The sequence below is a fragment of the Ambystoma mexicanum genome, chromosome 12 (genome assembly GCF_040938575.1).
Source record: "Ambystoma mexicanum isolate Mex_15411 chromosome 12, UKY_AmexF1_1, whole genome shotgun sequence".
NCBI lineage: Eukaryota > Metazoa > Chordata > Amphibia > Caudata > Ambystomatidae > Ambystoma > Ambystoma mexicanum.
This window is the reverse complement of record NC_090936.1, coordinates 605,624,949-605,646,631: the sequence shown is the minus strand read 5'-3', so window position 1 is coordinate 605,646,631 and position 21,683 is coordinate 605,624,949. Positions and strand designations below refer to the sequence as shown.

The window sequence follows — 21,683 nt, the reverse complement described above, 5'->3', positions numbered from 1 at the left end:
AGGATAACCTGAGAGGGACGGTCAGTGAGGAAGGAGGGCAGCCAGTTGAGTGCCCGCTCCGAGATACCAGGAGATATCAGGAGAGCAGTTTCTGTGCCTCTGGATGCTTGGAATCCAGATTGATGGTCATCTAGGCAACCGACAAGCTCAGTATGCTGGGTCAGTTGGAGGAACACCAGCTTCTCCAAGAGTTTCACAAGGAAGGGGATGATATAGATGGGGCGGTAGTTCGCCGGACACAAGGGTTATTTTCAGGAGGGGGTGCACCAGAGAGTGCTTGAGGGAAGAGGGAAAAGACCCAGTAGCAAGAGAGTGATTGCAGAAATCGGCAAGTGCAGGGGCAAGAGAGACAATATTGTCCTTAATAATTCTGGAAGAACAGGGGAAGATCTGTTTGGAGGAGACCTTCATAGAGCAGACTACTCTAGTGACCTCATCGGATGTGATAGGAGAGAAGGAGGAGAAAAAGGCAGAGGGAGGATGCGAGGCCACAGGTGGCAGGACGATGGGGGAGAAGAGGGGGAAAAGGAAGAGGGAGTGCTCAGGATGTCCTTGGTTTTTTTCAGTGAATTGTGTGGCCAATGCAGTGCAGAGGGCCTGTGAGGGAAGAGGCAAGGTGGAGACTGCGGAAGGGTTGTTTAGTTCCTTGCAGATTTTAAAGAGTTCAGCCGTGTTGTTGGTTGCACCAGAGATACAAGCCTGGATGTGGGCCCTTTTCTTGAACTGAATGGAGTGTCTGAAGTGCCTTCGGAGAAGGTGACAGGCCAGTATGTCTGCAACTTCCCGTCCACAGCTCTGCACTTGCGTTTCAGGGCTGCAAGTTCAGAATCGTACTGGGTGTTATGCTTGGTGGCATGTTTCAGGTGGATCCTCATGACTGGGGAAAGAATGTTGCGTGTGTTAGTGATGGCAAGATGGAGGTTGCTGAGAGCCAAGTCAGAGGTAGAGTCTGCAGTAGGGGAGAGGGGTGGATGAAGGTGGTTGCGAAGCCAGCAGCTGACAGTCATTTAATTGGACGGATGTCCGTGAATGAGGTTGGCAGAGCTGGGGGAGGTGCGGTCAGACGGCAGAGAGGACCCAGGAGGGGAAGGAGTGGTCTGACCAGGAGAGTGAGGGTGATGAGTGGGGTGGAGAGCAAAAGATCAGTGTGTATCAAGGGATCAAGAGTGTGTCCAGCCAAATGGGTTGGACCAGAGGGGAGAAAGGAGAGGGAGATTGAGGTGCAGAGGTCCCGGAAGAGAGAGGATGCTGTGATTGAGGACCCAAGGTGGATGTTGCAGCCACCCAGGAGTAGGAGATTAGAGGTATATGTGAGGAGAGAGGAGAAATCAGCTCATTCTGAGAGGAACAGGCTGACAGAACCAGGTGGTCTGCAGATAGTGGCAATGGTCAGGAAGGAATTGGGAGAGATAACCAGCATACAGACCACGCTCTCAAAGGAGCAGCATGGCTGGGTGGGCATGAGGGAAGAAGGGACGATCATGGCAACCCCACCACCAGCACGGTTAGGGCAATGCTTGGAGATGATCTTGTAGCCATCAGGGAGAATGGAGTCAAAAGCAGTGACTGAGCTGGCATTGAACTCTGTCTCGGTAAGAGGGAGGATATTGAGGTCAAGGTTTCAAGGAGGAGGCAGATGTCGGCAGAGTATTTCATAGCAGAGTGAGCATTAAGCGTGGCTAGATGCAGCATGTCCATGCCTTTGTAGGTTTTCCGATGAGGGATATAGGGGTGTGGTACACCTGTCGGAGGATGGGGGACAGAGAGAGAGAGGAAGAAGGAGTAGCAGGTGTAGGAAGGAAGTTGATGAGGGACGGCAGGTGTCGGTCGGAGGATGTTGGGTTGAGGACCCTGAGCCATGATAGTGCCATTGCGATAGACATTAATGATACACCTAGATGATGAGAAGCACAGAAATGCAATGCAAAATGGGGGTGAGGAGTTGTTAAAAACACACCAGGATTTGAATTTACCAGAAAGCACAGAAATGCGATGCAAAATGGGGATGAGGAGTTGTTTAAAATACACCACGATTCGAATCTACCAAAAGCACAGAAATGCATTAAGAAGAAGGGATATAGGCGAGTACAGAAACCAGAATGGCATATGCACACCTCGGTTCAATAGTTGTGTGAGTTAGTACGAAGGCATAACAATGTCCAGGCCATGACTCAGAGGTATTCTTGGTGGGAGAACAAAGCTCCAGAGGCACAAGTTTCGTGGGGTAGCTGGCTGCATGCTGGGTAGTTGTTCCATGATGCTGAGAGGTGGTGGAGTGCGAGTTGCTGTGCTGGAAGAAACGGGGGGGCTCAAAACCAACCCAAGGCCTGGACAGGCTCAGACAGGGGCCTTCTTCAGTGGGCGGCACTCACCTGCCAGATTACTGATTGCTCTATGTGATGTTGGGCAGCCAATCACTGCTGCTGGTGGACTAGTTGTTGTGGCATTGTGGCACTCTGTGCCTGGTTCAGAAAAAGTTGTGGCTGCCTTCTTGGAGATTTTTCTGATGGCCTGAACGTATGGGCAGCCCAAATGGTAAATAATATCCTGCAGGACGCAGCAGCTCATCGATCGATGCAGTAATCACACATGCAATGAGAAATGCCCGAATAGGCAATGCATACATTTTGTGCAAGCGAGCGATCTCATAAGAGGATAAAGGAGCCCATAAATAATGCCCAGAACAGCAGGGGCTTACCAGCCATGCAGCGAAGAACACCTTGTGGACCTGGAGAGGGGAGAATGAAGAGCACCTGCAAGCGTGGGTCGCCAGAGGTTAAGTGAGGGGGTAATGTGTGCTTGAGAGTCAATGCACTAGGTTCCTCAGATGTTAATGTTTGCACTATTTTCCAATGTTGTAATGCTCACACCTTGGTCCTCAGGTGTTGGCACACACACTAGGGCTCACTTCAGGGATACACGAGGGCTCAATTCAGGGATCTATGTGCAATTCAACCGACAGTCATAGGTTTGACCAACTGGGGACGGAGAAAGCCCTGCGTCATAGATTGGTTAATTTAATCCCATTTTGTTCAGTAATAACATACATTATTACAGGTCTAGAAGTAGGAGGACTCAGACAAGGAACTCTATTAAAAAAAGGTTATATTACTATTTTATTGTTATTTTTATCAGTGTTATTATTATTTTTAGCACCTATAGGTATTAATGCTAATACTCATGCCATAGTGTTTACCTATGCTATATTTCTCATTTCAGAGATGGTACTACTAAGAAACGGAGATACCGGAAAATCCAGAAACTTACAAATGCCATTCGAGCCTTTGTCTTCACCAACATCATGGTGATACTGTTTGGGATAACATGTCTGGTGAAAAACCTACCTCTGCAGGTAATTGAGAACCTTTAAGATTCACCTCCTCAGGAACTTCAGGCTTTTTAATTTCAACCACAAACTCTCCTATGCAGGTGACTCTATCCTGTACCTCTGACCATTAAACCCTCTCTAGAACCAACTCTGTCCCTGGAAGCCACTCTGCCCCATGTAACTCCAATCAATAGCACTCCAGCACATGTTAATTTGACCTTTACCTGTGATCAATCATTTTACTGTGCAGGAAACCTGGCCTCCTGAAACTGTGATAAATAACACGTCTGCAAAGGAAAGATCCAGGATACCCAGCCAATGGCCTAACGAGGCTTCTGGCAGCAGAGTTTAATAAAGGATATTATGCACGTTGTGATGACTTGCTTTGATATAACACACCCCTTGATATTATGAACATAGGCATAAGACCCAAAGAGTTGACATTTAGTGTAATTTTAAAGATACACTTGAAAGCTTTTTGGGCACCCAGTTATTTAACCTGTTTATCAACCCATGTTGGATTCGTGAGAAAGCTTGGATATAAATAGGCAGTAAGGATATTCCTTGCCCTTATAACCCTAGTAGCACTACATTAACTGTTTACATATGTTATGTTATGTTATGTTAAATGGTATTTGTACTGCACCCTTCACCACCATAGTGGTTTTACGCGTCTGACCTTGTCTGAGAGGTGGCGCATTGTGTTAAAAGACACTCGTTGCCGCACCCAACAATTAAGGAGACTGCAATAAGGGCATTGACACCCTTTGAAAAACTACTACTGTCAGACTCTGGAGACAAACACACGGTGGGTACAATATACAAACACATTAAACAGAGGGAGGAAGCAGGGGTCTGATGCAATATGCTGCAGTGTGAGGAATCAGTAATCAACCAATAGAGGAGAATTAAAGGGGACATTTATGGGAGTCTATCCCAAAGCTTACGAGGCCTGTCCAAATACAGGAGATGTGGTTAAAGTTTATGTACCAATGGCATCTTACACCGGTTAAACTCCATAAGCTTTTTCAAATGACGCTTAAGGCATGGGACTGCGGGGAGGAGGGGACGAGGAGTCATATCTGGCGGGAATGCCCGCAGACCCAACGATTTTGGGACAAAATTCAGGAGGCGGTAGAGGAAACTCTGGGGATCAGGAGTAGGGGACATCCAGGCATGACAATTCTGGATCCAGGAGGAGCGATGGAAGAGATACCCTCCAAAGAACAGGCTCTGGTGATTGCTCAGAAATGGAAATCGAGGAACCCCCCTTCAGAGGACGAATGGGTGGTAAAGGTATGGCATTTTGCGGCACTAGAATGTGTGTATTGCTCCCTGCAAGGTGATCACCAGGGTTTTGTGGTGGACTGGGATTTGGTATTGAAGTTTCTGCAGAAAGATTCGAGGGGAGCATGGTTCCCGAGGAAAATGAGACTTCTGGGACTGATTTGATTTGCAGGCGTTTCAGGGAGGATACTTTGACAGTAATAATGGAACAGAGAATATATTGGGAGGTGCTGGACTCACCGTTTAGGGAACAAACACTACATTGGAAAGCGAATTGGACGAGGGGACAGGAAGGGAAGGGGGGTTCCAGGGAGGGGGGAGTTGGAAAAAACGTTTTGTATTAAGAACATGCCAATAAAAACGTATGTGAAAAAAGAGAATTAAACAAAATATCTAAGTTATACCAATTAAACAGTTATACAAATGCCCACTGAGTCTACTAGCCAGCCCTCAGCAATATAACTGTCCTCACAAAAAGATGCACCCATTATCCCGACTTCCCTCTTCCTTGTCAGAGTACTTTCTGTTTCAAGGCTATATACCGCCATACGAGGAATTCATTTTTCCCCAAAGTTTTCTGTTTTCCTACCCTCATCTCATATGGAGTATAAGAGCGGGCAAACTCCTATGATCCTTCTGTTTTTTCTTACGTGGCTAGGTAGGCGCACGCCTTCCAGCACAAAACCCTTTGAACCAAACATTTTGATACTGACAGAGGTCCGGTCCCCAACAAAAAGGCAGCAGTGAGAGATCTCTCTGCCCCAATGAGTCAAGAGTCAGTAATGGTGCTGGGTATCTAGTCAGTATGTTTTATCTCTCAGTGCCCTCTGCAGCTGGACAAGGGTCAGCATGCAATGAGCTGGGCCAGAAGCCGCAATCTAAGTGTGAGGTACATACTTGAGGAACTTTGGTTGTGAATTCCTTCCTCCTAATCACCTTTTTTGTTTTGTTTTAGTTTGGAACAATAGTTGCTTGTCTGTCTATGTTGGCAAGGAGACTAGGATCATGCTCCTTAAGGTCCCCCTGGTTCATTTTCTAGCATTGTCTGGACACAGCTGTGTCATGCTAAGCTAAGAGACAGGAAATTAATGTGTAGTGCCCATCTGTGTCTTGCATCTTTCCATCATACCTTATGCAACGTTTAAAGCAGAGGACCCTATCTTCAGCAAGAGAACAGCCGGGTATGTCAATTACTGGGGATACATCACAGGAAATAAAAATTGTGTAACTATGACAGAGGACTGTAGCATTAGCAGATGTAGAAAAAAGAACACACCATTTGGCACAATTACTACACCTTGTGAAAGAAAACATTGTGTGAAGCCAACGAGTCAGCAATCCAATGCTCTGCTCTATCAGTTTAGCCACAGATGGCTTACTTTAGATGCAGGTCTTATTGTAAAATTGCCTGTTTCTAAAATATGTTCAGGATGGATAGTTTGTTAAGATGGCATGTGTTGAGTTATATTATGTATTTATTCTACAGATGTTCTGTCTCTATGGGCTTCCGAGGAATATTATTTCTGTTGGGGGCTCCCAGTGTACTGCAGAGTTTAGTTGAGCCACCACCTGCCACCTAGACCCAGGCTTTTCATTTTCATTTAGGATAATGAAACCGTGATGGAATCACTTTTATTTGATTTATTCTAGGATTATTGTTGATCAAATGTATTGTAGCGATTTTAATGTTTTTTATGCTCTTTTAATCTTGTCCTATCATGTTTATTGTTGTAATGTATGTAATTTCTTTTGTACGTTTTTATGCCGTATTGATTGATTGATCGAAAAACTTGTCAAAAGAGACATTTAAATGAGTTTTCCTGTGATAAGTGCTTGTTGACAAATTGACTTGCAAGAAAAGGCCTTGCAATCAAGCCTGGGCCAGCTCCAGTGAGTAGGGGCCACAGGCCTAATTTTGCATTTTATATTTTTTCATTTTTGTTATTGTTACATGGTTAAAAAGATTAACCTTTAACAAATTCATAGAACAAATTTAAAACACAAATAATTACATTAGTTCATAATTCATGATTAAACATCAAATACAAATCATACTATGCACGGACAGTCAGAATTGACAAATCAACAAACCAATTATGTTACAATTCAAAATCTCTTTAAAAAAGTGGATTGCTACCTTCAACCAGTGATTTTGACCATAAAGGCTCATAACTTTTTGCAACGCCGTTCCAACTCCTCCAACAGCACACTTTTCCATCAGGAAGTCAAAGTAGTGGTGGCGCCTGTCATTTAAAGCCCCACATTACAGCAAAAGATGCTGTAATGTCTCAACTTGGCCCCGCTCCAAGCAATAGCTACCGATCCTTAAATCCCTTGGGGTCCCAGCTTTAGCGCCCTCAATTTTATTAGTTGGCAATAAATTGAGCCTCAGACTCATAGCCAGTCTACGCCATGTCGGGCTAGGTGACTTGGTAGCACCCCCACAGTCCTTAGTCAATCAGCAAATAGTTGAACCTTTTGTATGATCTTACTTTTTCGATAGTATTGATCCAATCCCTTTCTTTGAACTTTCTCTTGGCTTTTAGAGAGGAGTTCAAGATCATATCCTTAGAGATGCTGCTATACTTCAGGATTGTATAGCATTCCTGCTCCCATTTGTTGAGGCAAGGCCAGGTTTTTGAGTCCAAAAGTAGCTTCAATTCCCACCAGATGGAACCCTGCTCAGCGCGCCAAATACTTTTTAGTAGTGCAACATTTTCTGACAGAATATAGAACTTAATGGAAGGTAGGCCCAGTTCGTAGCGAATCACCGGCACTGAGACTCCATTTGGGAGTAGTAGGACTTTCCTCCAGAATAAGCCCTCTATCACTTCTCAGTACATCGGTAGTGGAAGCCCCTGATTATCCCCACCATAGACCAAAGAGGGTACAACTTTTAATTTGTAGTATTCAAGCACAGGTGTAAATGAAAAAAGGCCAAATATTCTATTAATTGTGGAGGCCTTCACCGCCAACATTCTAGCCTTAGAAGTCAGATGGCTTTGTAGTTCGGGGCTTTGCTGCAAATACTGCAATTTGGTTCCTAGGTAGACAAAAGACGGGACTTTCTCCAGTGCCTCTCCATTCAAACACTAGCGAAAAGTCTTGTATTTTTGCTTCATACCTGGTCGAAGAATCAAGATCTTTGATTTCTTCAAATTGATGGTAAGTTTATTAAGGCTAGCATACGCTGCCAGCGCATCCAGATTGTGCTGGAGCCCAATTGGTGTATAATCAAATAGCACCAAGTCCTCAGCGTAAAACAAATAGTCAAGCTTTAGTGTGGAAAGACGAGGAGAGAAGCTACGGATTTCTGCAAACATTTTGCTAATGTCTGAGGTAAAGAGGGTGAACAAAAGCAGGACCAAAGTACAGCCCTGCTTTAAGCCTCTGGTAGTCTCAAAGGCAGTTTGACAATTTGCCCTGGGTGTTCAACCGGACCCTGACGGACGTGTCTGAATGCAGGGTCACAATCATATTCAAAAGTGCTTCCAGGCAGCGCCAAACACACAATTTAGACCAGAGGAGGTGCCTGTCAACACTGTCGAATGCCATGGAGAAGTCAATAAATGCTGCGTATACCAGTCCATATGCGGTAATGCATGGGCCATATAGAAACTGATGACAAAGTTAAGAATCGAATAAACTTCCATATGCGAAGAAGAGGACGCACTGCTGAAAAAGCAAGCTGTTCAATAACTGTACAGATGTAGCAACGCAAGTAGAATAAGTGACCTTAGAAGCTGGCTACACATAGTGAATAGACTGCAGGCGGAGCCGCCATTGTATAGAAGCTGGACATCAATTTCATGAATTTAGTAAGTTCGGACCCATGGAGAAGAAGAACCGAGAACTGTGTTGCAGCAAGAATTAGCTGAGATCGTGGACTTGAATGGTGAAGCTGTCTGGCCTGGTATCAAAGTTGAAGCAAGACAATGCTGGTTATCTATTCTCAAGGTAGTGAACATGAAAAGCTGAATCACCCCTTGTTAAGGTGTGAAGAAAGAACACCAGGCGTGCCAAGTTTTAATCATTGAAGACATTTAATTACTGCAAAATGGACCAAATTGTGGTCTCCTGTCACGCGAGCCAAGGATGGGAATGGAGTTGGGCTTGTAGTTCTAGAACAAGCGATAGTGCTTGCCCGCATTCCCTTATATTCTGACGGACAAGAATACATTGCAAGGCCAAGTTCAAAGACAATCTTCATGGCAAAAGGCATGGGTGATGAGAGGCGTTGGGCTAATAAGGTGGGGAGGTAAAGTCGAGTCCACCTCCTGGCACCTGTGTATGAGCTTACGTGCTGCTAAGTGAACCCAATGTTCCAGACATGGCAGAAGCGTGCCAACCAATTGTAGAGGGCCGTATAATGGAGGGCCTTATAGTTTGACAGCCAATAATATACAGTGTATCTAATAGTGTAGAGGATGACTTGCAGGAGAGGTAGGCATAATTTGTCCACCTAACAGCAGATACCCAATCACAACCTCACCCCTTAGAAGGTATACTTAGATGTTCCCCTTGACCCTATCACAATTCTTCGTAGGTTTCTCTTATTTGCCATGTAGTATGACATCACATATGACGTATTTTCACTATATAACTGATTTTTTATGAAATGTACGAGAGACTCGAGCGAACGTCTGTTGATGTCCTTTATAACTCCCTGTTTTAGACTATTGTTAATAAAACAGCAAGACTTTGCCTTCTTCCTGAGTTGGTTTGATTATTTGGTGTCAGAGTTATTCTGCATCCCATCCACTGCATGCGTGCTATCCAACGGGCTCTAAGCTCAATTAGTACATGCCTCTGCAGAGATTGCATAACATCTACCTGGAAACCCCAGATCGCTGCTGGCATAATTGAGGTCAAAAGATGGATATGGCCCATATTTGGTGGAGTTGCCTGACAATACAAACGTACTGGAAAGAAATTCTGGCAAAAATAAGATATCACAGGTTGGTCACTACCTTTGAGTCCATTAATACTGCCATTAGGAGATGTACCTGACAATGGCACCTACCCCATGTCGGGTCCAAGGGCAAAGCTAATATCCCACTTACTCATAGTGGCGAGAATAACCCGGTCTCTATTCTGGCAAAATCAGGAGGGGGCCCTAATCTCATATTGGTGGATTAAAGTGTGGGATATTGTAGAAATGGAAAGAATCTCAACACTAGTGTCCACCAAGATGCCTAAATACATTTGCACATGGGCACCCTTTCTCGAATACGTATAATACTGGAAACCATTGTAACGTAAGCCACAACCTTTAAAAAACATGACCTTGGACTGAAGGCAATATTGAGGTAAAGGCCGGGATCACAGGGGGTTATGACAACATTGGAGTAAGCAGACTTGAGTTATGGTGAAATTGAATCCCAGGAGGCGAAGCTCCCTTGTAGCTAGGTGCAGCAGGCTCAAATCTTTTTATTTTTTCCCTCTTTAATGTTGTTTTTTTCTGGGATATTTTCCCGGTATTGCTAATGGACCCGGAGGATCTGTGAGCATAATGATTTCAGAGATTATTGGGGAAGAATATGTTGGGGACGGGGGGACTTGAAAAAATTGATCTTTGAATGCAACTTGCAACTTGAAATTCCAACAGAAATAAAGCTTGGAAAACATTTGTTTTTAAAGTAAATTAATTTATTTGGGAGATGTGCTCTGAAATTCACTTTGTGGCTCCAAAGATGCCTTTTCCAGCTGACCAGTGCTGCTCCATCCTGAAAACTAGAACTTCAATCGCAGAAATTGATCTTTCTGACATAGATTTTGGAGCAACCCTGTTACAAGTTCAGAAAGATGATCAAACAGATCACCCCTACCCTTTCATTTGTCTAGACTGTTTGTGCCTGTGAGTACAACTATTCAGTTATAGAAGACAAGTAATCGTTTATAAGAGAAGCGTTTCTTAATTGCACTAATCTGGAGTTAGCGGCTGCAAAGGAGAGCATTGTGGGTAGTAGTAGTACATAGACATAAAGTAAGGATCCTACTGTTCGGCCGTGCACGCAGCACCTATTACAAAACCACTAACAAACAAAATAAAATACTGTGAACCAACCACCAGATGGCGGACTGTGCATAACTTATGAATCGAAACTAGATTCATTCTGCAAAAAGGAGGGCGCTCTAAACAAAGGCATTTTTTGTTGGGTCCTAGTGTACTTTTGAAGACCAAACTGACCCTCATATTTTGAAAACACTTTGATAGGTAAAAGGTTTAAATAGCGATCAGGCGCATTAGCTATACTCTTTTGCTCATTTGAGTCTCCTCGTTACCTGTATTCTGGGCACAGGTAATGGTAATACCGATGCTTTGTCTAGATTAGAAGGTACCCACAGTTGGTGGCTGAGGAGGGCATGTCCTGGCTATTCATGCCCCAGAGCAGGCAATATGTCTGGACTGTTCTTTCCTGGCTAAATTAAGATAGGAGCTGAGGTGTGACCCTGGGGTGCTATCTTCAGTTTCTGTGGTAGAAAGTTAAGTAAAGAAAGAGATTGATTTTTGGGGCCGGATCTTGTTTTTACTGTGCCAAGAAGTGAAATCTTCAGTGCTCAGAATGTGGCACAGTACTCTACCTAGAGTCGCTCAGGACAAAGGTGTAACATTAACAGTGGAGTTGGACCAACGGCCAGTCTGGTGGTGGCCTTTGGATGAAGTAGTTCTCTTTCCAGATTAGGGGTTGCTTGTCTGTGTTTGTCATCCATGTGTATTGCGCTGAGAGACACAAATTCATTTTGGAGCAGTGTCTGAATCGTGCTGCTACGGGCTCAGATAGCAGACAGAAGATGGATGTGGTGTGCCCATCTGCATCTGAGAACTTTGTATCACACCAAAGCTTTGCAGATTACTTGAGGGAAAATCGGATAGCTTACAAAATGTACAATCAGGACATAGGACATTTAGTGGAAACAGGAGACAGTGCTCCGAGCACCTGATCAAACAGCTAAAAACGAAACAGAACTGAAGCTCTTTAACAACGGACATCCTGGAAGCCATCAGCCTAACTGCCTAAAAATATGTTTGTGGGCATGCGTTAATGCTGTTTTCTCTATAGTTTTGCTTGTTTTGTTTACAGCGGAACAACATATTTGCTCTTATTTTATTTTTCTAAATGTTTAAGGGTCGAATATGATAGCAGAAAAGGCTAACCAATCAAGGCAGGATCCCTTGCTCAAGAACCATCCTATACATGTATTTCCAACCCAGAGGCTCAGATTAATCACTTCAAAAAGTACATCTGCCCTCCATTTTAAATTAATGGGGTGTGTTTATGTGTGGGTGTGACTGGTAACTCTGCCCTCTATACAGATAATTCACCCCGTCTGAGCGTAATATACCGCCTGTGAATGTAACTCTCGTATTTATCTTAGAATCATAATTTGCAGAGGTAACTCTGCCTTCTATCTCATAATAATAATGTACCTGTACATGTAATTTTGCCTTCTATGTCCCTGATTAATAGGGTCTCTATCGTAGATAAGTAGTTCAGTTTGCATGTCCAGGTAATTCTGCCCCTGTCTTAGAATAATAATTAGCATCACTTTAACACGACAATTTAGCAACCTGGGCTAAATCAGTTGGTTGCCCGATCCCCCTCTAATCAGGATTTTGGAAAGAAATAGGCTATTCCCTCAACGGGCTGATCCTTCATATATTACAGACACTGGCTTGGAAGAAAAACAGTCCACCCATTTTCCTGGCTGATCGATCTCACGGCTGCATGTTGATAGGGTACTACTCCGGAACAAACGTAGTGGGTGGTGAGTGCAGGTTCGTATAAACAATCAGGAAAATTTGGCTAACAAGGTACATATTTTCGTAGGCCTTAGGTGGGGTTGCGCCTTGGCACCCTGCCTATTTCATCTTTATTTGTCTGATTTAGTCTCCTATCTACAGGATTATAGGTTGTTTCCTCCAAAAATTGTCCATTCAACCATACCTACCTTACTGAATGCGGACAATATTATCTTATTCAACAGGACCCAAATAGGCCTGCAACGGGCTCTTTCTGTCTGGAACCATTATGTCATTAGGAATAACACAAAGATATATCTATCTAAAACGGTCATACCTATAACTAAGAGAAATTCTAAAATTCAATTGGTTTCTTTTTTCTGCTTATTGTTAAAAATGTATTCAACCTTAACAATCAAATACAGAAACAATTTCATAAATTTCATCAAACATATAACTCAACCATTTAAAATAATCAAACAAGACAGTTTACCTATCTAGCATCTAATAAAACATTACCCTAAACAATCTTACTATTGGCCTCTAGGTCCCAAATTCATTCAATTTCAAAAAATTAAAAAAATTCACCACTGATATTACAATAGATGATTGACGACCCAATACGCACATTTCCAAGAATGAATCACGATCAACACTAGTGCAAATGTCAAAAAACCTCTTAAAATGCATATATCTCTGGGTTTTCAATTTCTGGCACTCCACAAATAAATGCTTAAGTTTGTCAACTCTGTTTTTTGTTTACAAAATCTGCATTCTGCACCACTCACTTGGCTCAATGTACGTCCTAACAGTACTTCTGCTGTTAAATACAGGTTCCAACTGACACTTAAAAAGTCCTTTCTAATCTTGGCACACAGAAACATTTGTAAATAATGAGCAATAATACCTCTCCGCTCATGTTCATTCTTTAAATGGTTCAAACTAATATAACCATGCAGCAGTTGTACGTTTGTACACCAGACCTGATTGAGCATCTTTCTTTTAACTATATTAGGGTCATTCACCAAAACATTATTCGTAAAACCATATACCCTCAGTAAGGAGATGCAACGTTCCCCATATTCCACCACTGTTGGTGCAAGTCTGTTCTCCATCATTTCCACAATATCACTATATAATTTATTTTCCGAGGCTTGCAAGAATTTCCTGTATAAAGACAGGATACACCATTGACCTTTTACTTTCACAGAATTCAGACCCATTTCATGTCTTATGCCGGAAATCGGAATGGAGTTCGAAACACCAAGCACCCTACGCCGTATGAAACCTTCCAGCATAGTTAAATATTCCAGTGCCCAATCATTACACAACTCTATACCATAATATAACTTTGGACAGACTTTTCCCACAAAAAACGTAACTAAGGGAATTAATGAGAATTTACAATAGATGTTCTTAATATGTTTCATCTGTGGGATCAAGGCGTCAGCTTTCACTCTTAAATGACTCATAAGATATGCTTTGTCTAGGGAAGAAGTGAAAGGAAACCCCAGGTAGATTAAAGATTTAACCTTACTCAGGTTTAAACCATTAAATGACCATGTTACTGATACCTTCCTTTTACATTTCCTTAGTGACAAGATCTTAGTTTTTCCAAGGTTAATCTTTAAGCTGTTTTCCCTGGAAAGTGCATTGAAAGCTACAAATAAACATTGCAGCCCTTTTCCTGTACAGTCAAAAAATCGTCGGCATATGCCAACCAATATATCGACAAATTCCTGATTTTAGGGTTATCAAATGCTGAGGATTCCAACAAACTGCCCGCATCAGCTACATATAAATTGAAGAGGCAGGGAGCTAGAATGCACCCCTGCCTCAAACCATTTCATTCAACTATCTTTTGTGATAGTAGACCCTCCTGTTTCAGCCTTTCTCTCACATTTGAACCATTATGCAATTTGATAATATATTTTAGCAGGCCTACTGGGATTCCCCACTTAGTTAATTTTTCCCAGAGCCTTGTTCTAGAAACTGTATCAATCGCGATTGACAAGTCCAAAGCTGCTAGATGAATTACCTCGTACTTCCCTTGTGCAAACATCCCAAGATAAACCCATTCAAATTTGTTCCATGTAATTTACGGAAACCTGTTTGATTTTTGGTTATGCCCAAGCTTCTAAGTGTTTCAAAATAATAGATGCAAATATTTTGCTATCCGAGTGAAGAATGGACATAGGTTGAACATAGGTGGACGATAGCACCCCCTAAACCAATTTCCTCCACAATAAAATCTGTACTTGGACTTGTTTGTTGCCCATGATCCCTGTATAATTCATGAAAATGCCTCACCCAATCCATTTCAGCCACCACATTCATACATTGTTCCCCACGACCCCTATGCTGGTCATTCCTCAGTACCCATAATGATCTTGAGCCCTTCTGTAATAACTGTCCAAGCATTTCCTCAGCGTCTGCCTGAAGCATTTGTGCTCGATGGTTTTTCACCCAATTCTTGTATTTTAACTTAATCTTTTTAATTCTCCGTGAGTCAGCCAAATCTCAAATTATTTTCCTCTTGATAGTTGACAGGCCCTCATCTCTCTCTTTCGATTGGCCAATTCCTCATCGTACTTATGTGATTTTTTATAAATTGTGCATTTAGAACATTTAGAACATTTTGTTTTACTAATACCCCCTGTTATTTGTTCAATGGACTCCTGCAAAAAACATGAAAGTTGTCATGGGTGAATGTTAACAGCTTCCAATTATAATTCGTAGTGTTCATCGACACTCCAATTTCATTATTCATCCTCTCCAACTTATTCTGGTTGCACACAATTCTACTATTAGCAGTGTTGGTTGAAACACTCGCCTCATGATACAACGTTTTCTGAGTCAACCCCAAAGCAAAAGAACATTTCAGCATAGTATGGTCACTCCAAAAATTTCTGGTGATCTCAAAACCACTACAATTTCCCAATAAGTAGTCATCAACGAAGATATAGTCCAGGGTTGAACTCACTTAGCCTCTAAACCATGTTGGATAATTGACTGGGAACCCTTCTACAGCCTCATTTAGATAAAAAAAAGTCCCAAGTTATTTAGGCAGCTTCGCCATTTACTTCCATTATAAAGATTGTATAAAGGGCTACTAATTGGATCCTTATATAAGGAGGCGAATGTGTTTGATGTATTACTTCCTTCCTCTATCTGAATACACATGGAAGTGAGATCACCTAAAACAACCACATGCCCATTCATATACTTCTCCATCCATTCCATAATACATTTGACCAAAATGCTAAAAAAGGAATCTAATTGGCAAATTCCATCATGCCAACACATGTTTCAGAGCAAAAAATGTTGTGTCATGCCCCTGTCGGCCATTTCCCATTCAGTTCCCAATAAACCCTCACTGATGTCATGTTTTTTGACTTCTCTGAAACCTCTCTCAGATTTCATCGTTATTATGCCACCGCTTAGGTCTACCTCGAGGGCCTTTAGTCACTAATTGGAATACCGTCATGTAGCCGTCCAAAGCAAGAGCCTCCCTCAACCAAGACTCATGAAGACATATTAAGTCAAAGTTCCGTAACATGAGCCCAACTTCAGGATTAGTAAATAGTTGGGCATGACCTCTCGAATTCCAGGATACTAAAGTAATTCCTGAAGGCGCCAGTGGTCTTCAAACTTTTTATACCAAGGCCCCCCTGAGCAAACAATACATTTTTCGGGACCCCTCTGCCCCGCCCCTCTGTGTTGGTGTTATTTTTTTTTTTATAGAGATAGCTGCAAAATGTGTGATGTCCATACACGAGCACACTGGATTGTTTTGTATATGAGACTCTGACGAGCATGCCAATCAAAAAAGTGGCCTCACATTGTAAATCCACTAGGCCAGAGGTGTTCAAAAATATTTGGCCTGGGCCCCCCCTGAGCAAAATTTGGGCAGGCCAGGCCCCCCACAAAATGCCAAATGGACAGTATGTATTGCGCACCATCACTGCACCCTACTCCCAGTACAGTCCCTGGGCTCCCCCACCTGCTCCCATCACAGTGGCTGGGCTCGCTCATTCCACTCATACCCAGTCCCTGGGCTCTCCCCACACCATCACACACCCTGGGCTCTCCCCACCCTGCTCCCACCACTATCCCATGTTTCCCTCCCATCCAGCTCCCACCACAGTCCCAAGGCTCCCCCATTCCGTTCCCAACACAGTCCGAGAGCCAGTGGCGGCCGATGAATTTTTTAAGTGGAGGGGCATAACTAGTTCCTCCAAAAATGCCATTGCGACCGAGCGCTGTGAGGGAGTCCGACCAATCAAGGGAGGTTCGGAGGTTTCCCCCAGCGAATATGTTTTATAAAATAATGGGTTCAAATGTTCCATTGTAGAGCATTCTTTAAAAAAATTGGTAAATATCCAAACAGTTTGCAATTGCTGCTGGAGGTCCCAGGGGGCAGGCATGACATGTTTTACAAAAATATACCATCCCTATCCCCTGGGCCCCACTAGGCCTAACACAATCAACATGGTTATGGTTATGTGTGTATGCAAGGCGCTGGGGTGCCAAGGGGGAAAGCATGATATTTTTGACTGGACATCTATGATAGAAATCCAGTAAAGAAATACCATCCATGTTCACTTGGCTCCACAGCACCTCAGAAGGAGAGCTGATTTTGGCAGGCGGGTAGGAGGATTGTGCAACAAAGGCATTTAGGCATTTTAAAAATGTCTTTGTTGTACAACCCTCCTTCCCCACTCTATCCACCACTTACCGAAATCAGCTCAACGGACCAAAACAAGCTAACAAACACACACACACATTCATACAGCAATCACTCTATCATTCACACGAGCATCCATCACCATACAATCAACACATAACACAAGCATCCACGCATCCATACACGTTTCAATAAAATAAATGAACATAAACATATTTTCTGCATTGGCCTGCATGTGGGTGCTGAAACGCCCTGTTCTAGGCTGCTCTGTTCGTATGTGCGAGGAGGCCAGGAACTCCCCCTCACACATACAGACATGCAGTGCCCCAGACAGCATTTCCAATGAGCTAAGGCAATGCTGGCGAAGCAAAACGCCCCAGCCTTGCATGGCTTAGTGAGCATGTGCGGCTGGGGAATGAGCTGAACTGTCAAAGGGAAATATGGTTTCCCTTTGACAGTTCGGCCATCCCAGCAGCACTCCCATAACTGGATAAAGCATCTGAGGACGTGCTCATTGTTTCACTGGGCTGACTCCTCAATAATGGGTAAGGGGGCCACTGGGTGGTTGCCCTCTCGCCATTATGGATGAGCCGCCAGGCTCGGACTGGCCTATAGGGCAATGCCTGTACCAAAAATAAAAATGCTAGTGTGGGCCAGTCAAAATGGGCCACCTTTTTGGCCAATGTGGGCCAGGTTGATGAGTTACTTCACTATGCAGTTAGTAATTTTGACCATTATTGCTGAATAAATATTCTATAAATATCACAATGTACTTACATTTTAACACAAAGCCCCCCCTTGGGTACCTTTCAAACAGTATGTTAATGAATACCCATTTACAACTGCGGGCCACTTTTTCATTGGTGCCTAGGACAGTGTCATGCTTCAGCCCGACCATGTGAGCCGCCCCTGCCCATTTCTTCCAACTAAAGAAAAAAAAGATATATATGATTTTTTTTTTTTTACATTTCATGCTGGCCTCTTGCGGCCCCCCCATGGGGCCGCTCCCCACAGTTTGAATACCACTGCGCTAGAGCCTTCGAGTAGACACCGCTACATGATGATGGTTATTTAAAGTGGAAGCCACCCAAGACCAATCTGGCCTCGTATGACTGTCCTCCATCTCCTTTTTTCCAATATTTATGTACCTATTCACATAATCATTTGTACAAGCAAAAAAAAGGTACATTTCCCTTATCCACCTTCCTTTCTTCGATGGCTCCACTCTTATTTCTAAAGGGGAAATCTGGAACCCAATTTGTCTCAGGGTAATAGCTTCTTTCAACACTAGATCATATACAACTCTACAGTCTATGCCGAACATCACTTTGTCTGTTCTATGATGATCAGCAAATTCTACACTCTCGATATCTCGTGTTGATATAACGCACAGATTTACAACTTCCGAGAACAATAACACTGCAGAACGATTTAGTATTAGTCGAACCCCAGATTATATAATGCTTTACTCTTCCAGAAATGATGTCTCGAGGAGTTATTGAACCACGTTTTTTTCTTGTTCTCTCTTTCCTTGAACTCCTCTCTCAGGGGATTACTGTCATCACCATCCTTTACACCTTTCAAAACATAATATTGTCTTAAAGATGGCGCATCGCTCTGATCATTACCTCTGTCAGAAGAAGCCACTGTAGCACACAATTTGTCATGAATATATTGTGCTCCATTTGAAACCAAGGTGCCTGTTTTAATCCCTTGAAGGCCTTACCCCATACACAATAATTTGTTCCTTCTTTCGCCATGAGTTGAACACACTTTGTATGACTTGTGAGTTAAGGGAGGACAAGGTCCCCTCAGATGTAACACAGGACCTCTCTCGTCCAATCTCATCCCCTCCCCACTCACATTATTATCAATTTTCCATACCCTTCGATCACCTTCAGAGTGACATTCTATTACAAATGGTTTGAAATTCATGAGGGAGGAGGGCCCCTTCACTGGCCACTTTATACCCACTTTCTGTTTCTCAACTATCTTTTGTACCTCCTTATGCTGCGTTAGACTTAAATGGGGTTCCTTAGTTGATGGCCCAGCTACTGGGATTATCTTCCCCCTATTTACTGAGTGCTTCAGGGACGTGCCATCGCATTGAGTATGCGTTGATCTTACAAGTGGCACAATCCTCGGGCAACAGAGATCTAATGTCACACCCATGGACGTGCTCCATGTTACTACTCCCAAGTCCGATCGTACCGCCATCCGCTCCTCCACCTCCTCCTCCTCCTCTTCGTTGAAGTTTTTGATAACTATAGCTGCAACAGTCACCTTCTCGGGATTAGGAGCTTTAGCAGATTTTTCTCTGTTCCTGGCCAATGCTTCCAGGATTCTTAGGTTTCTCATAGATTTGCCCTGACGAGCATTCACTAGTTTAACTTTCTCCCTGGCCTTTTTCGTATGTGCTCTAATGGCTTTTGCAATTTCTCCACGTGCCTTCTTGCATCTTGGCAAGGTACTCTGAATGTTTTCCGTGTCCACTATCACTGGTTCTTTGGAATGCCCCTTTCGTAGTTATGTTTTTTAACTGCAAAGTATCTAAACAACTTTGCCCATTTGAGACAGAACTACACAAAGGCATTGCAATGTTTGTTGCCGCCTCTTTTTCCATTATGAGAACGGCTTGTGATAAGTCTGATGTAATAGGGAGGTGATTGTATGCCCGTGGTTAATGCAGTACACTGCTTTTAACTAATGCGTCCAATTTGTTTTGAATGACTGCCAAAACAATGGTAGAGTCTAACCTCTTCTTTAATATCTTCATATAGACCGGCGAATGTTGAAATCACCTGATTGAGGGAAGATAAAGCAGTCTGTGCCTGGGTTTCACCTCCTGAGTCCAGAGCTTCATCTTGACGTCAGGCAGGGTGTTGAAACATAAGAAGTGGTTTAGTAATTTCCTCTTTCCTCATCCAACTCCTCTGTATAGAAGGAGGGTGAATAAGCACCTCCTTGCTCCAGCGTCTCTTCCTGTCTATCAACTGCTTGGATAAGCTCCTTGTCCGAAGAAGAGACCCCTACTGATTCACTCACTAAAGGCCCAGCTTCTGTAAATTGAAGTCTTTCAGATTTACGCCTGGCCATTGAGGGGCCTCCCCTGTTGTCAAAACATTCACATCTTTAACCATGTGTATTTGTTAAGTGACTTTTTTAAGATTTCAAACAATGATTTCACAGTTTGTCTCACCTACCGGCGGCGATAATCGGAGTGGCAACTCCTTCGCCATCTCCAACATCTGTTCATGTAATGACACTGACACGAACACGGCACATTGACCTGTTTTGGGTGGATGGCCCCCGGGAGAGTCTCACCCAAGTCTTTAGCTCAATGTCCCTTTCAAAGAGGAGAAATATTCCTGCATATCAGTCTTTGTCCTTCCCAAGGGCAGTCCAGCACCGAAATGCTAGGCAATTCTCCTCTGAACAAGAGCACCAACAGCAAGCCCAGAAACGTGTTTCGGGGTAGTCGGGCCTCATCAGTGAGGTGGAGCTGTGTCTTTCTAAGAACAGTGAGCAAGGGGTCCAAGTCTGGATTCCCCTTGTAACTTAGGGTGAAACCCAAAGTTACTTAATATGCAAAACAAGGGGGTTCTGGGAGTCCCTCTACCGGCACAAACACGGCCCATTGACCTGTTCTTGGGTGGATGGCCCCTGGGAGAGTCTCAACCAAGTCTTTAGCTCACTGTCCCTTTCACAGAGGAGAAATATCCCTGCATTATGTCCTTACAAGGATCTTTTCCGAGAGGGAATTATTACTCGACAATAATAGAGAGAAGCTGTGGTTTTACGTTTACCTTGTCAATGCGGAAACAGTGATTTAGTAGTAGTCCGTTTCTGAGCAGCAGGGGTAGCTACTCCTTCCTCCACAAACACAATGGAAAAACTCAGAATCACAGAACCACCACAGTAAACCATTCCAGCACCACTCTTGGTTTTATTGACGGTATTCCTTTGGATATTGTTTCCAACTTAAGTTATTTGGGATTACCCATTCACAATACCTCCAAAATGGGCGATCTGGAGCTAGCTCCATTTTACACCTAAATGCAAAGGATAAAGTGGAGATATTGTCAATTCACTTTTATTCCACTTATTCACTTCTATACTGGCAAAGTTTGACCTTCTATGCTATATGAGTTGGAGACCTTTTTATGTCTGCATCCAAACCAATTGAATTTATTGGAAGGTCGACTTTGGAAGAGACTTTTTGGCCTTCCTTCCACCTTACCAAATGGTTATTTGCCATGAATTGGGCCTTCAGTCATGGTTTGGGCACGAAATGTTACTTATTTTATACAATCTTAAACCCCCTGCCCCCATAGCAATCACTGTTTGATGTTCTGCATCACGGTGCTTCGAGTCAATCATGTCCCCCACTAAATCGTTTTGTCCAGAATTGCGATAATTTGTTGCAAGAGGTAGGTTGTAATCACGAGGCCCTTCTATCGAATCCAATTAACAAACACATAAAAAATGGAAAGCACTTGAATGGTGTAAAGATCAGGATCGTATTGTTAAATACAAATCGTATACTGAATATGTAAAAATTAACCGCCATTATTCTTTACTCCCAAATTACCTGGTACGATTCTCAGATCCTAAATTACGCCACATTTTCATGCGTT

At 43.2% G+C, this 21,683-nt stretch overlaps 2 protein-coding genes across 10 annotated transcripts in view; one reads left to right on the top strand and one right to left on the bottom strand.

Moving 5' to 3' along the window:
- Nucleotides 1-21,683, bottom strand: part of LOC138513884 (uncharacterized) — a 588,633-nt gene that overhangs the window by 448,222 nt on the left and 118,728 nt on the right. The gene's annotated exons all lie outside the window — the stretch shown is intronic.
- The window catches only part of SLC43A1 (solute carrier family 43 member 1), a 383,027-nt gene that overhangs the window by 357,292 nt on the left and 4,052 nt on the right, over nucleotides 1-21,683 (top strand). The window contains exon 12 of the mRNA XM_069629016.1: nucleotides 3,220-3,352. Coding sequence (XP_069485117.1) covers nucleotides 3,220-3,352 — 133 coding nt within the window. The remainder of the gene's footprint in view (nucleotides 1-3,219; nucleotides 3,353-21,683) is intronic.